The sequence below is a fragment of the Haemaphysalis longicornis genome, unplaced genomic scaffold (assembly GCF_048455015.1).
Source record: "Haemaphysalis longicornis isolate Haplotype H1 unplaced genomic scaffold, Haemaphysalis longicornis Haplotype H1 scaffold_5, whole genome shotgun sequence".
In the NCBI taxonomy this organism is placed as follows: domain Eukaryota; kingdom Metazoa; phylum Arthropoda; class Arachnida; order Ixodida; family Ixodidae; genus Haemaphysalis; species Haemaphysalis longicornis.
In genome coordinates, this window is record NW_027526385.1 from 67,438,520 (window position 1) to 67,453,703 (window position 15,184).

The 15,184-nt window shown below is 48.7% G+C and overlaps 1 protein-coding gene across 1 annotated transcript in view; it reads left to right on the forward strand.

Annotated features, from left to right (window-relative positions):
- LOC144139725 (uncharacterized) overlaps window positions 1-15,184 on the forward strand; it is a 30,024-nt gene that overhangs the window by 14,502 nt on the left and 338 nt on the right. The window contains exons 6-7 of the mRNA XM_077672007.1: window positions 2,230-2,285; window positions 3,188-3,322. Coding sequence (XP_077528133.1) covers window positions 2,230-2,285; window positions 3,188-3,322 — 191 coding nt within the window. The remainder of the gene's footprint in view (window positions 1-2,229; window positions 2,286-3,187; window positions 3,323-15,184) is intronic.

Consider the following 15,184-nt stretch of genomic DNA (forward strand, 5'->3'; position numbering starts at 1 on the left):
GGAATAACAGGTCCTCCGTGCGGGCGCAGGGAAGGCCTTGACGCTGGAGCGCTGTGTAAAGCTCTCCTCTCGGTCTGTGGGGTGGAGGCAGAAGAGTACGTGCTCCAGCGTCTCTGGTTGCGGACGGTTCGCTCATATGAGTGAGCGAACGTGGCAAAGCATCCATAGCACAGCGAGGGAGGAAGGAAACGGGGATGTGAACACGCGCCGCGCCTGTGTGGTGGGGATGCGCTATGGAGTCGTGGTGGGTGGCTTGCCGTGCAGGCGGGTTGGTGTCTGTGTGCGTATGTCCACGTCCTCCGCGTTCAGCAACGGTGCCTGAGAAAAAGTGCCGTGCAGACAGGGAAAGGTGATAGGCGCTGCAAGAAAGCAGTAAAGAGGAGGAGCAAGCTAGCCTCTGCATTGAGAAAGACACGCAGGACACGTTGAACGTCCTGAGCATGAAGTTTAAAATTAGTGTGTGATGTAGGGGAATCTGTCGCGGCATTCGCATGCTATCACGGGCACCGCCACAGCAGCTGGAACGTTCTTTCCGTACTTGGTTTATCTTGTAATATACCTTCTTGTGGCCCCTGACGACAAGGGCAACAACATCGACATCATTTTTTTACTTGTCCAAGTTGTAAGAAGCGAATATTCAATATAGACCACTAGCGATTTCTTATTTTGGCGTTGAAAAAACGTGCTCGCAGAAACGAATTTGTGTATTTTAGTGAAACGCATGGGTGTGTAGGGACACGAGGAGCCTCACAAAAGAATTTTTTAGAAGGCTACAGAGACTTCCTACTTAGTTGTAAGACTGTTTATATTGCCCTAGAAAAAATTTCCTCTCAGCAATTCAGTTGTGTATAGCAGGTAAGGCGTCCTTAAAAGCTCTGTCTGTAGCAGAGTGGCTTACTCATTACCCCGGAAATTCGTACTTACGGAAATTGTGCAATTGTTTTACAGCGACACTGTTAATATCTCGATTATGGTGTCCGGCATACCACAAAACACACTGCAAAAAAGTAAACTTTATCTGAAGGTGGTGATTATCGTGGGTGAAGTGAAAGGTGATTGAAACGTGGACCTTTCATCGTCGAAAGCCAATGTCTTCAAAGAGCAATGTCAAAGTCCAAAACAGAAATCGTTACACCCGAAACGCATCGCAGGAAGACCAACTTACACAATTGATTTTTACAAAGGCACGTCAAGCGCCTAAAAAAAAGCTTCCGTGGTCGGAATTAAACCTGGGTCCTTCGCGTTATGGAGCCTACGATTGCGATTGCGCGATTGCGCCATTCTGACGTGGTCGAAGCAGTCTGAACTTTGGACTGTGAGTTTGACTTAGGTTGCAAGGGAGAAAAATTCGCGTTTTCAACATACAGTCGAACCCGTTTATAGCGAACTGCAATATTCACCGTGATTAGTTCGATATATCCAATAGTTCGATATAGCCGAACCCGCCTATAACGAGCTCATTGTTACGAGTTCGCAATCCGCAGGAGCCCCCCCCCCTCCTCACCAACTCCGCCATCCGCGTATGCAGAAACAAACACAGTACAGTAGCCATTACCATACCAAAATAATCAATTTATTGAAAGTAATAATGCTACTTTCCGCCTTAACTGCCCACGTTGCAAAAAAAAAGCGTGATTTTTGTTTTCACTTTCGTTTTGGCGGCTTCAACTAGCATAGCATTCTCTACACGAAACATTGTTTGCACCAGTTCGAGTCCGCGTCCTCAAAAATCTAAGAAGCATTGGCGGAGCACATCGACTGCCGAAAGCGCTTCATTATAAGCGTCGGGCGGATTTCACTGGCGACATCATCGGGAACGCTGGCGAGCTCTTCCCGCAGTTCACTGATGCGGCTGTCTTGGTCCGGACTCGCTGACAGGGCGGGTTCCGTCGTGAGTCCAGCGCGTCGGAAACAGTTACGGAAAGTATTGCTTGTCACGTCGCTCAGTGCGAGGCGCAATGTCTCAGTCGCGGCTCTTGCTTCGTGGTCCCGGCCAATCCACATCTCAATCGCCGCTCCGAGATCATGCATTTCGGCGGCCATTCTAGGCGCCAAGAGTTCGATATATCGGATGTGAACTTCGTTAAAAGGAATACGTTTCCCATGTATTTCCGTAACTGAAATATTTTTGTTCGATATATGCCATAATTCGCTCTATCCGGGTTCGTTATATCCGGGCTTGACTGTATTTCTCTTGAAATATCTGTAATTTTTGCTGTTTTTTTACAGGTCTCGAAGCTGTTCCTAGTGGAAAATACTCTCTTTTTCATTTTGTCTACGTCAAGGTAAGAATTTTAAGACATGTTTTAACGCCTTCACACTGACGCCGCCGCTTAGAACATGAGCCCCTTGCGCCCCATTTGCACCGAAGAAGCTTTTCCAACGACCTGATGAGACGTTTTCACTGTGCCCCCCTATGTTGTGCGACAGTCCGTGTAGCGGATGAAAGATAGTTTTATCATATGCGGCATTAGGCCCACGTCCTGGGAGTTGGCCAAAATGGACCACTGTTTACACGTCACAATACGAAGGTGGCAACCTATCCTATAGCACCACTTTGAAAACGTACGAAAAAAAAAATTAGGACATTTCGCCTTTCCCCAGGGATTAGTAATAACACATAATGTGACGGTTTATGATGTATTTCGCTCAAAACTCTGTGACAGCACACGCACACTCATTCTCGCGAGCGAGCGCACACACACGCATGCACGCGCACACGCACGCACGCACGAACACACGCACACACACGGACACACACCCACACACGTGCGCACACTCCCACGCACGAATGCACGCACGCCCACGCGCACACGCAGGCACATGCACACACGCACACTCACACGCACGAATGCACGCACGCAGGCCCACGCATGCACACTCGCACGCGCACGCACACACATGCACACACGCACACACACGCACACGCACGCACGCACACGCACAAACACACGCACACACATATGCACATACGCACGCACGGACGCACACACTCAAACACGCGCGCACGCACGCACGCACGCACACACACGCACGCACGCATGCACAAACACTCATAAAACTCATACGTAACACTTGCATCTACAGCACACAGATGCGTGCACGCGTGCACGCAATACAAACACGCGTACAGACTTTACGAATCACTTTCCACTTCATGCAACTCACCCTTTATGGCTTTATTTAGGGCACGCTCATGGGACACTGCTCAGTCTGCGGCATGGCCATGACACTTGAAGGAGTTCAAATTTTCGGCCTTTCTCGTTCTACGAGCAGCGTGGACATCAACGGCAGCCCCCTTAAGTTCAACGTCTCCGACTCGGTAAGATTACCCTCGTATCAAATGGGAATGTGTTGACGTTTAAGGCGACGAAAAAGAATTATAGCGGGCGTTTGTCTCTGTGGAGTAACGATGCGGTAATAGGAGCGATACCAACCCAGATTGTGGTGAAGCAAAGTTGGTGTGCTATGGCATGAAGCGCCCGTCATTTAATTATGTGAAGCGCGTGTATTGAAGGACGATTGTTGTTGGCTGTAGTTCGTAGTTAAACAGCCTGACTCCGCCGTAGTTTCTACAGTCCGTCGCACTATCGTTCTACAATCGGGATTTCATAGTCCGCCGTGATTTCTATTGTCCGTTGAACTAAAGTTATGTACTGCGGTTTCTAAATTCCTCCAGGGTTTTATAGGCGGATTCTTCCAGGCATTAAATTGCCTTGTCAAATCTGACGGAATTATGATGCCTGTGCACAGCACATTTTTGACGAGAGGAGCAGTAATTCTAACTAAATTATACTGGAAATTCGGTACCACCGCCTTTCCCTGCTGTGTGGAAAATTTTTGGTGCAGATGTGTAATAAAAAATTGGTGTTCCAGCGCGTTTCATTTACCCCATTTCGAGAAGTGAGCCCCTTGTTCTGCAACGCATGAACACCAAAATACGCGCCTTCTGTAGACTGACACCTTGAAAGTCAGCATAACCCCAATTTACGAATTCACTGGCACGACAAGATTAATGCAGCACAGATGTCGGCGTCTAAATGATAGAGCTCCGTTTCCTGTTGATTATAAACGCAAGGGCGATCAATTGAGTGATTGATTTATTGAATTAATAAACGTTTAATTTAAAGAGCCAATGCAGCCTCATGGTAGGGGAACCTGGTAGGGGAACTAGGAAGACCTGGTCGGGTCTTCCTAGTCAGCAACAGTGTCACTAAATAAGGTTACTGAGTCCAGGATTCCTGCCCAAGCGCCTCTAGTTCCCAAAGCGGCCGCCACGTGCCGTGGTCGAATGGAATCCTGCCTACACGGCTATTTTCCCTCATTCTTCTCGGGACGGTCGCGGCGTTCCACTGGTTTCACTGTCAACTGCGACGGCACGGTGAACTCTTCTCCTAAAATTAATTGTTCGTCTGTGAGCGGGGAGTCGCTTCAATAGGGTTCCCCCGCGACTGTTGTGGGATGGCAAGCGGATGCCTCAGAATAGTTGCAGCTTGAGCCGATTGGTGCATACCATTCAGAGTAGAGGGCAGCGCAATGAACAGGGTGAAGTGAAGACGAGACGAACACACGCGTTTCGTAATTGTCTCGTCTTCGCTTCGTCGCGTTCATTGCGCTGCTCTCTACTCTGAAAGCGGATGCCCTCTGCGTTGGGATATTGGTGGAGCTTGAGAATGTTGTCCGCGGCGAAGTAATTCACCACGACTACTAAATATACTGCTTATGTCTATCTACAACGCTATTTTTCTGTTTATCACACATTTTATACCCCAAGAAGAAAACATTCAATAATAATTACTTCTTTCGGACAGCTACAACAGCGCAACGACGTTTTCGAGTAAAAAATTAGTGAATTAATTAAGTAATTATTCAATCAATCAATCAAATCGATGGGGTTGGTTGGGCAAGATCGGTGCGGCATCGTCGCAGGCCAAACGTCTCCCACAGGGAGGGCGTAATACACTCCCTTTCTGGTCCCGACACATCCGCATTGGAATCACCGACTTCGACCACACGGAGGTGGTGTCATCTGGACTAACCTCCGTTCCGAGGACAGTCAGGAACATCATTGTACTATTGAACACCTGAAACCCTTTGCTTCCTCACCGAGTTCCCTAAGGGCTTCTTTCTTCTGCCGCCTTGACACGATTTGCCTCGCATCCGGCTTAGGCGTCCAAACGACTAGCCTGCCCTACGTGGTGCGAATTTAGATGCGAATCCGCAACTGCGGCGCCGCTCATGCGGCAAAACGATAAATTTTGATTGCTGCCAAAGGTGCAAAGATAGGATGTTTTGCAGCATGTGCGTCGGTGCAGCTGCGAATTCGTATCTAAATTCGCACCAAATAGGGCGGGGTTAAGATACCTTTTATACGCATTGCGCCGCTGCTTATTGCGTTTCCCTATCGCCGAGTTATTGTATACCGCGTGCTATGGAGCCCCTCGCGCTATTGAACAGCTCGCGCTTCAGACACGTGGTCCTTCGGGAGTTTTGATGTTAGGACCCCTCAAAATGTATGAAAACCCAACCTAATACAGCTCCACTAAGAAAAATGCGTGTAGCCGAAGACATGACCTACTAGAGAACTCACCTGAACATTTAAAGAATGCACGTGCGTTCTGCACGTTTAGAAATTACGATCGCGTATTGTGGCTGTATAAAAACAAAACGCGCGCGCTTTTTGAACTTTTAAACGAACACCGAACGCACTTCACGGCGACAGCTTGTGTCCGTTATCACAGAGTCAGATGCGGGGGGCCGCGAATTGCTGTCTTCGTTCTCTTTCACGTAATCGTAGCACGGTAGGTGTCCTGCTAGTCGCCTGTTCTATCAGCTGCAGACGACAGTGGTTTGAAACTGTGCATACATGCATGTTCTGCCCAATTATTTATTTGCCTCAATATATTGTAATATCGAAACACCTAAGCGGGTGCGATCAAGTTTCGCATTACGGGTTATCGCAATCGCACATGACCTTCTTGAGTTTTGCTATTCATTTCTTGCGAGCGCGACTTGATACTTTTGCTTCCTCGGTGACTCTGCAACACTTCTTGTGAACGCTTTCGCTCTTTCCTTCGCTTCTGAAAGCACTGCAAAAGCTATAGTTATCACCAGCACGGAGCGGCACTGCATGTTTTGAAGGGAAGCCGGCCAATGGCCGCTATGCCACTGCAATGATATAATTCCAGCAATCAAAGAGCGCCAAGACAGGAAAAGAGAGAAAAATAATTTGAGCAAGTTTCTAAGTTACCTGATCGGCATAGAAACGTTATTTCCGGCTGAGGTACTCTGCAACCCCCAAATGTATGTATTTGATGTGTTCCTTGGCTACGTTCTGCAAGAATTTAGGGTTTAGAAAAAAGTTGAAAAAAGTGTTGCGGGGCCATTTTAACTCCTGAACGAGCCCTTCACCTACTGCTGCATTGTTATCCTTCTTTTCTTTTGTTGATTTGCTGCGGTGGCTCATTGGCTGGGCCTAGAGGTTTAGTTGCCTGAAGACCTAAGTCTATCCATTCACATAAATATTTGTTACATGTACAATAATTGATTCTACTATCATATTCAGGCTGTCGCTGTTGTTTCATGCATTCGTTTGTATTCATTTGCAGGTGTTGGAAACAAAAGAAATGACCCACACTACGTCGGGACCCTTTGTTATCACTGTGGTGTAATAGGCAATATTGGCCGTATTGAATTAATAAAATGATACAATACTTAATGATGCAATAAAATGATGCAATACTTAATGATTCCACGCGCGTCGCTTCCCGAATTCGTGTCTGTAGGGGTCCAGAACAATCCATTTTTAATGCGAACATTCGTTAACTGGATGAGAGGGAAATCCGGCGTCACCGAAAGACAGACGAGCGCCACGCATTCCTCCCCAAGCAACCGCTACCGCAGTGAGGGGACTCAAGTTCTTCCAGGTATAGCGTTGTCTGTTGCTTTTCTTTATGATTTTGCACTTGCAAGTATAACTTTGCCTTTGTCTGACTCCCTGAGCCGAACCAGTGCAGGTATGGAGTGCTGCCTGATCCGGAAGTAACCATCAGCCCGGATACCTACGATGCTACACTAGAAAGGTTCAACCAAGGCTCTTTGTTACACAAACCGCACTCCCTCACCAGAAAAGGATCTCGCCACCCTGGTGTAGCAGTTGGGAAACATTTCCTATGACTTGCCAAAGCAAATTTCGGCTCTCAGTCCCCAGCAGCTGTAGAGCAGTCTACCACGGTGGCGGTCAGGCCAGCGCTACAGAAAAGGGTGCTAAGAATCTCTGGGTCCGAACAAGCCGCCTTTGGAACTTGACCCTGGCAACGTTCAACGCACGAACCCTATCCAGTAAGGGAAGCTTAGGTATACTACTGGAGGAGTTGTCTAACATTAAGTGGGATATTATATAAGTTAAGCGAAGTTAGAAGAACAGGAGAGGACTTCATGGAGCTGACTAGCGGGCATATTTTGTTCTACAGAGGACTCCATGAGAAGAAAAAACACGGAGTGGGATTCTTAATCCATAAAGAATTAGCAGGCAATGTGGAAGAGTTTTTCAGCATTAACGAAAGAGTTGCAGCTGTTGTGACCAGGCTAAGTAAGCGTTACAGGTTAAAGATAGTACAGGCCTGTGCGCCAACAACTAGCTATGATGATGAAACCGTAGACGCTTTTTACGAGGACGTGGAATCGGCAATGAAGAAGGGAACAGCACGGTTTACAATTGTGATCGGTGACTTTACGCAAAAGTCGGTAAGAAGCAAATCGGAGGAAGGTAAGTGGGAAACTTCTTGTACAAACGAAAGAAAAGGGAATAGACATGAAAAAGTCCTGATGGTACAACACGAGACGAAATTGACTTCATCCTAAGTAACAGCCCAGGTATTGTGCAATGTTGTGACTTCCTCGCTCCTAGCAGAAGACACTTATCATCATCATTTCATGCTGCTTTTCACGAGCTGCCGCATGCTCTCGTGGCTGCGTCGGCTCGCTCCACTTCTTCTGTTTTCCATTAAAGCCTCATCGGATCACGACGTGTCGCTCCCCTTCCTGAGCATCGCGCCGCAGCTGGAGGACCCAGAGGTCCAACACATGGTGCCGAAAACCCGGGACTTCTAGACGACGCCAAGCCCATCGACGCACGGAGCCGCGAAAGCCCAGAAAAAAACGCGGCGCCTGCGATCTTGGCGAGTTCCCAGCTGCGTGCGACCGAATGGAACGACAGCTTCGACGACGCCGCAGCCTACGGGCGCAACTTGATGGCCTTCTAACAGAAGCGGAAGGCCACATAAGTGGAAACAGAGAGGCGACGGCAGGAGCGGTGAGTGTACTGCTCGAACGAATAAATGCATTCTATGGCCAGATAGAGAAGTTGGACGAGGCGATCTTTGAAGAGACACCGGAGGACCTAGTACACAGCGAGACGACAGACGCGGGACAATACCGCGACAAGGTTGTAAGCGCTACCGCGAACCTTCGTCTCAAGCTGCAAGAGTCCCGGTCTTCAACGCCACGTCCGACGACCGTCCACCCATCACCGACTGGCAAATGCAAGCTTCCTCAGCTAGAGCTCCTCAAATTTGACGGGAACCGCAGGTCGTGGCAGCGATTCTGGACACAGTTTTCGGCAGCCGTCCACAACAACGACGAGCTCAGCACGGCTGACAAGTTTAACTACTTGAGCAGCCTCGTGACTGGAGCAGCTGCATCAGCCATAGCCGGACTGCAAGCTACCGATGGCTGTTACAAGGACGCCATCGAGATCCTGAAACAGCGCTTCGGAGATGACCGCATCATCGTGCAAGATAATCTGCGAGGCCTCCTGGACTTGAAGCCGGTGTCATCGTCATCCGACGTCCGACAACTGAGGCAACTTTACGATCGGGTCCAGGTGCACATTCGCAGCCTCAAGGCACTTGGCACGAGCTCCACGACATACTGCACCATGCTTCGGGAAATCCTGCTAAGGGTTCTACCGACAGACATGGTCCTGCGGTTCCATGAGGGGCTAAAGACGTCACGTTCCACAGTTGATGCTTCGTTAAACGAACTCGGCGACTCGACCGGTCAAACGGGCCAGCCCGACCAGGAGCTTCAATTGCTCTTGGAATTCTTCCAACATCAGCTCATGTGTCGAGAAGCCGTTGCTGAAAACACCGCACAGAAAATTCATCCCACCCCAGAAGATGGACGTAAAGCCAACCATCCGCGTGACCTCTCTACAACCTCTGCGCTGCAAGGCTCAGCGACCGACCCGCAGCGGTGCTTTTTTTGCCACTCTGGAAAGCACTCTGCCGATGCCTGCGATTCCAAGGAACTGAGCCTATCACGCAAAAAGCAGATGCTCGCCAAAGCCGGAAGATGTTTCCGTTGCATCAAGAAGGGCCACATGGTTAAACAGTGCAGAAGCCAGCCTAAATGTGGCAAGTGCTCGAAGAGGCATGTAACGTCCGTGTGTGCCTCAGACAGCACTAAGAACGACGATGGCAACGTTACTTCGACCCCTGTCAACTTGGTCTCAAAGCAAGCGGGCTCAGTCGTGCTGCTGCAGACTCTCACAGCGAAAATAGCAGGCACGACAACATCCGGGCGCTACCGAGTTCTCTTCCATGGAGGAAGTCAGCGAAGCTTTATTACTGCGAATGCTGCTCAGAGACTGGGTTGCGAACCGCTTGAAGAGGAGACGCTTACCGTTGGCGTGTTTGGAGGTCAACACACACGGAAAACGATGAAGAAGGTGCGAGTTATCCTTTTCGCTGCAGACAACAAACGTCCAGTCAGCATCGAAGCCCTGGAAGTGGACACGATTTGCAGCGAAAGCATCCCTGTACCAGAAGAAAGAGTTGTAAGGGAGATGAATAATATGCACATCGATACGAAGGCTCTTTCGGTACAAGGAGTGGAGGATAAACAGATTGCGGTCCTCATTGGGTCAGATTATTATTGGGAGATAGTGACCGGTGCAGTGAGGCCTGTGCATGGAAAGTTGAAGGCCGTAGAGACCAAACTAGGATGGACTGTTCAAGGTCCACTGCCTGCTGCAGCCGACATCATTCAGTGTGCCAACGTTGTTGTTCTTCGAACATCTGTTGAAGATCAAGAGATCTCAAAACTTTTGACTCGGTTCTGGGACCTTGAAAGCATCGGAATGAAGGCCGAAGAAGAACGAGCGATGAGCAATGATTCAGTGCTGACGAATTTCGAAGACACCATCTCGAAGAAAGGCCAGCGATACGAAGTCGCGTTACCATGGAAGGAGAGGGTTGATCTGTGTGATAATTACGCTGTTGCAAACAAGCGTCTGCACAGTCTGCAAGGAAGAGCAGAGAATGCTGACGACTCTTACTGCTCTCGACAACCTATCCTACTGCCGAAGGACTCTCACCTCGGGAAATTGATAATCCATCATGCTCATGCAAAAGTCTTCCATGGAGGAGTCCGAGATACTCTGACACAAGTCCGGGAACGATTCTGGATTCTGAATGCGAGGCAGTCGGTGAAGAAGGCAATACGACGGTGTGTCGTCTGTCAACGCCTCCAAGCTAAACCAGTCGAGCAAGTGTCACCTTCGCTGCCCAAAGACCGCTTTAAGCAAGCTTCTCCATTTCTGGTGACCGGAGTCGACTTTGCGGGACCCCTGTACATCAAATCGCATTGCCAGAAGCGCTCCTATGTCGCCCTTTTTACGTGCGCAGTAACAAGGGCTGTTCACTTGGAATTAGTGGCAGACATGACGACGGAAAGTTTCCTGTGCGCCCTGCGGAGGTTCATATCCAGACGTGGTCTCTGTCAAACTGTGTATAGTGATAATGCACGAACATTTGTCAAGACCTCCAAGGAACTTCAGAAGCTTTGGAGAACGATTAGAAACCCCGACGTGCTTGCCTTCTTCTCATCCTCAGCAATTGAATGGAAATTCATATGCCCGAGCGCTCCCTGGTGGGGTGGGTTTTACGATCCAACAATCAACACCGACTCGACCACCGATCAACTAAAGAATCTTTGGCGCAAAAGAGAAGATTTGCAAGCCTTCTGGTCACGTTGGTTAAAAGAGTACCTTAATGAGCTTCGGAATTTCTCATCCAACAAAGCTAAAAGGACAGATTTATTGAAGAAGGACCGTATTGTTCTACTAGGTGAACGACAGCGTCCAAGACAACTGTGGACTTTGGCGCGAATCGAAGAGTTGATCGCCGGACGAGACGGCATTGTCAGATCCTGCTATCTCCGTTTGCCCTGCGGCACTACCGTCAAGCGCCCCGTACAGCTACTCCACCCTTTGGAAGCCACCTAGCGTCATCTGTCGGCGGGGGAGACTGTTGTGACTTCCTCGCTCCGAGCAGAAGACACTTATCATCATCATTTCATGCTGCTTTTCACGAGCTGCCGCATGCTCTTGTGGCTGCGTCGGCTCGCTCCACTTCTTCTTCTGTTTTCCATTAAAGCCTCATCGGATCACGACGTGTCGCTCCCCTTCCTGAGCATCGCGCCGCAGCTGGAGGACCCAGAGGTCCAACATGCAATACGTAAAGCTTCTAAGGTAGGTTTGCAGCAGCGACCATAGGATGGTTAGATGCAAGGTAAGCGTGAATCTCAAAAGAGTCGTGAAAAGTAAGAAACCCTGCATAAAGTCAATTAGAGCCAAGACGGGGGAGTTTAAAATAACTCTCCAAAACAAAGTTCCACTTCTAAACGGGGAGAACGAGGATAGTGCAGAAAGGCTAAATGGCAACATAACAACGGCAATCTGTGAATCCGCAGCAGGTGTGGGAGAAGCAGCACGTAGCCAAAAAACTCGAGAATTGACTAAGAAAACAAAGGAACTGATTGCCAAACGTAAGAACAAAGTGTCAAGTGCGGTGGATCACATTGAGTTGGCAGAGCTCTAAATTAACAAGTGAAAAACGACATTCGTGCATATAAGATGGCAGCGATCGAGGAAAGGCTGCAAATACGAGGACGTTTGAAGGCAACTAAGAGGAAGCTTGCCATCGGCAAAGACAATGTACGCACTCCGAGACTAGGAGGGTAACATTGCGCACAACTTGGACGAAATAACAAAAATAGCAGAACGATTCTACACCAGGCTGTATGCCAGCGACGTTAGATCAGGGGAAACTACTGAGAGTACATGCTTTACTTGCGGTGTATCACTAATTACTAAAGAGACAGTGGAAAGGCTCTCTAGGACATGAAAAAAGGAAAAGCTGCAGGTGACGACGGCATGATCGTGTATTTTTTGAAGGAGGGAGGAGATTTACTACTGGAATAGCTTGCGGCACAATGTTCGGGATGCTGAAGGGCTCTAAGAAGTGTCCATAGCCTGAAAAAAAGGCGAACATTATTCTGCTTGAAAAACAGGGGATGCCAAGGACCTTAAGAATTACAGGCCCATCAGCCTACTCTCAGTTGTTTACCAGCAGTCGGGTGATAGGTTGTTTATAATGCGGTTGTTTGCAACCATATTGGAGACAACCTGGATTTCCAGAAACCCAGAGAGCAGGCTTGATTTAGGAAAGGGTACTCAACCAGGGCTCACATTCATATTGCGAATCAAGTGATAGAAAAATCCTCAGAATACGAATACACCAAATTCTTTACATGTGGTTTACAGACTATGAGGAAGAGTGTACTTCGTACAAACCACAGCCGTGGTAAAAGCATCAAAGGACCAGGAAATAGAAGATACCTACATAGGACATCTAGGCGACATATATAAGCGATGTACGGGCACAACACTTTATAAAGCGATAACTTCCCCATCCAACATAAATAGGAATATATCTAAAGTAGGAATACGCATGTTGTAAGCGTTTTCTTCAGCTTAGGAGACTAAACACTGGAGGAAGTAAAAGAATACAATTACCTCGAACAGTTCGTTAGTGCTGACCCACACCACGAAAGAGAAATACGATGCAGAATATGTATGGGTTAGGGAGCACTCGGAAATCACTCGTAATTAATGAAAAGTAAGCTACCTCTCTCACTTAAAAGTGTACAACCAGTGCATACTGCCGATGATGACGTATACGGAGCTGGAACTTGGCACCTTACTAAACACCTGTGAAGCAAGCTTAGATTGGCTCAACGGGCCATGGAACGAATAATAATTGAAGTAACACTACTGGATTACGATTCTAGCGCGAACCTATAACGCCACTTACGGCGCCGTAGGCCTGTGAGTGCATTGTGGCCTTCAACTCAGAAACGTGCGGTTAACCCGTGTTACACGGGCGTTTCGAATGCCCTTGAAACGAATGTCCTGCCACTCAAATGCCACTATTGATCTGCTACACGACGTTCTTTTTATTGGTCGAAATGTCCTTTGAGTCGAAAGATCACTATTACCGACCTTCGAGGTTGTCGAAAGCTTAGCAGAGTTTGCGATTGGGCTGGTTGGTAGCGGTAATCCAGGACTTCGTGTAGCGCGAAAAACGGGCGGGGACAAAAAGAGGCGATGGGCACAAGCGCTAACTTCCAACTGAGCTTATTGAAAAAAATGCGCGAATTAAAACAGGAAAGCGGGACAGTATCGTAAACGAAGAAAAGAATAGAACAGAAGCAAGACATCATAAAAATTGCACACAAAATTGTTCGCACAATGATGTGACGTCGATAAAAGGCAGCAGGAGGCATTTACTGAGGTGGAACCAAACCACCGCTTTAAATAGCTAATCTCTTTAGGCGACAAGGCCACGGACGGTGCGGGCACGCAACGTTCCCCGAGACGTGCTGTTTCGGCCGCCTCAATGATTTCCCTAGCCTACTGGTTAGCGCGTCGGGCTGCTATTTGTCGGGCTACCATTGGGTGCACAAACGTTTCCCATCACGCAAGCGCGTTCAACGCGTCCTCGGTTCCTTCGTGAGTGCCAGCAAAGCGTCTGGGCAAGTTAGTAGCGCCCTTCATCTGGCCTGGAGCGGGCACAGGAAATACAGGAGTTTCTGGGTCGTCAGCCCCCTCTGACACCTCTCGTGCGTCGGAAACTAATTCTGCGATTTCTTCATCGTTTATAACATCTGTCGTGTCGGCGTCTGCGTCGGCGCTCAGATAGTCGTGGAAGCTCAGACCTACTGCCACCTCGTTAAGCCGACGAAGGTGTTCCCAGAAGCTGAGCGCGACATACTCTTCTTGCTCGTGTTGAGCTCTTGTGGAACTCGAAATACTTCGTTAAATCGGGAATGACGCCGAATCTATTTCGTTAGCTCGAGTTCACAAAAGCATTTAGTCATATTGGCACCTGCGTGCGAATACGAATTCGTTCGTTATATCGGGAAATTGGCAAGATCGGGTTTAGTTCGATCGAGTTTTTAGTGTACACGCAAATATCCTTATGACAAACGTTTTTGCGAGGGAGCGTTTACGAATGCTGAAGGTGGTCGGCGCGGCTATACCGATCCATAGTTGTCAGGGTCTGCCACGGCTGGCGCTGCGCTCGCCGGGAAGCTCGGCTGTCCAGAGCTTGTCGCTTAGTTGTGATGCTTCGAGATATCTACTCGCGTGTGAAAGCAATTGTGTTGGATCTTGTCACGCGAAGAACAGATAGCGACACGCAGTCAAGCCGAGTGCGTAGACGGCGGGACCTAGTCCATGATGTATGAGAGCCGAAGGGGTTAACAGCCCCGAACACGAAGCCTCATTAATTTAATTCCTCTCCATTTCCGTGCGGCGGAGCGCGGGGAACCTTGAGCATATGACATCGAATTACGTCCGGGCCCTGCAGGCCACTTCACTTACTCTTCTGTGATTCAACTATGTAGTCGCTTGTATTGATTATCACTTTATACTTTATAATAAACTCAGTTATAACCCAGTGTAACCGAAGTCCAGTGTTATATACCAGAACCCACTATGAAACAGAACTCATTCTCAGCATCTTCAGCGGCCAGCCGACGTGGTATCCGTCACAAATTCAGCAGGGCAAGAGATGACCTGCCTCACCGTCCGTACAACACAGACAGAAACCGCAGAGGAAGTGGCTATTGCCCTCCGCAACCACTTGTGAGGACGCCAGCACAGTGCTTACGTATTCACAAGCAGCGTTCCACAGTTATCTACGTAGACGCATCTCCAAAACAGTCCTCCGCATCCTCGAAACCAGGGGTCAGCTATCCAAAATAGAAATCGTCTGGGTACCCGGACACACATCCCTCGCTGGTAATGAGGCTACCCATGCCGCTGCCCGCGCGCATG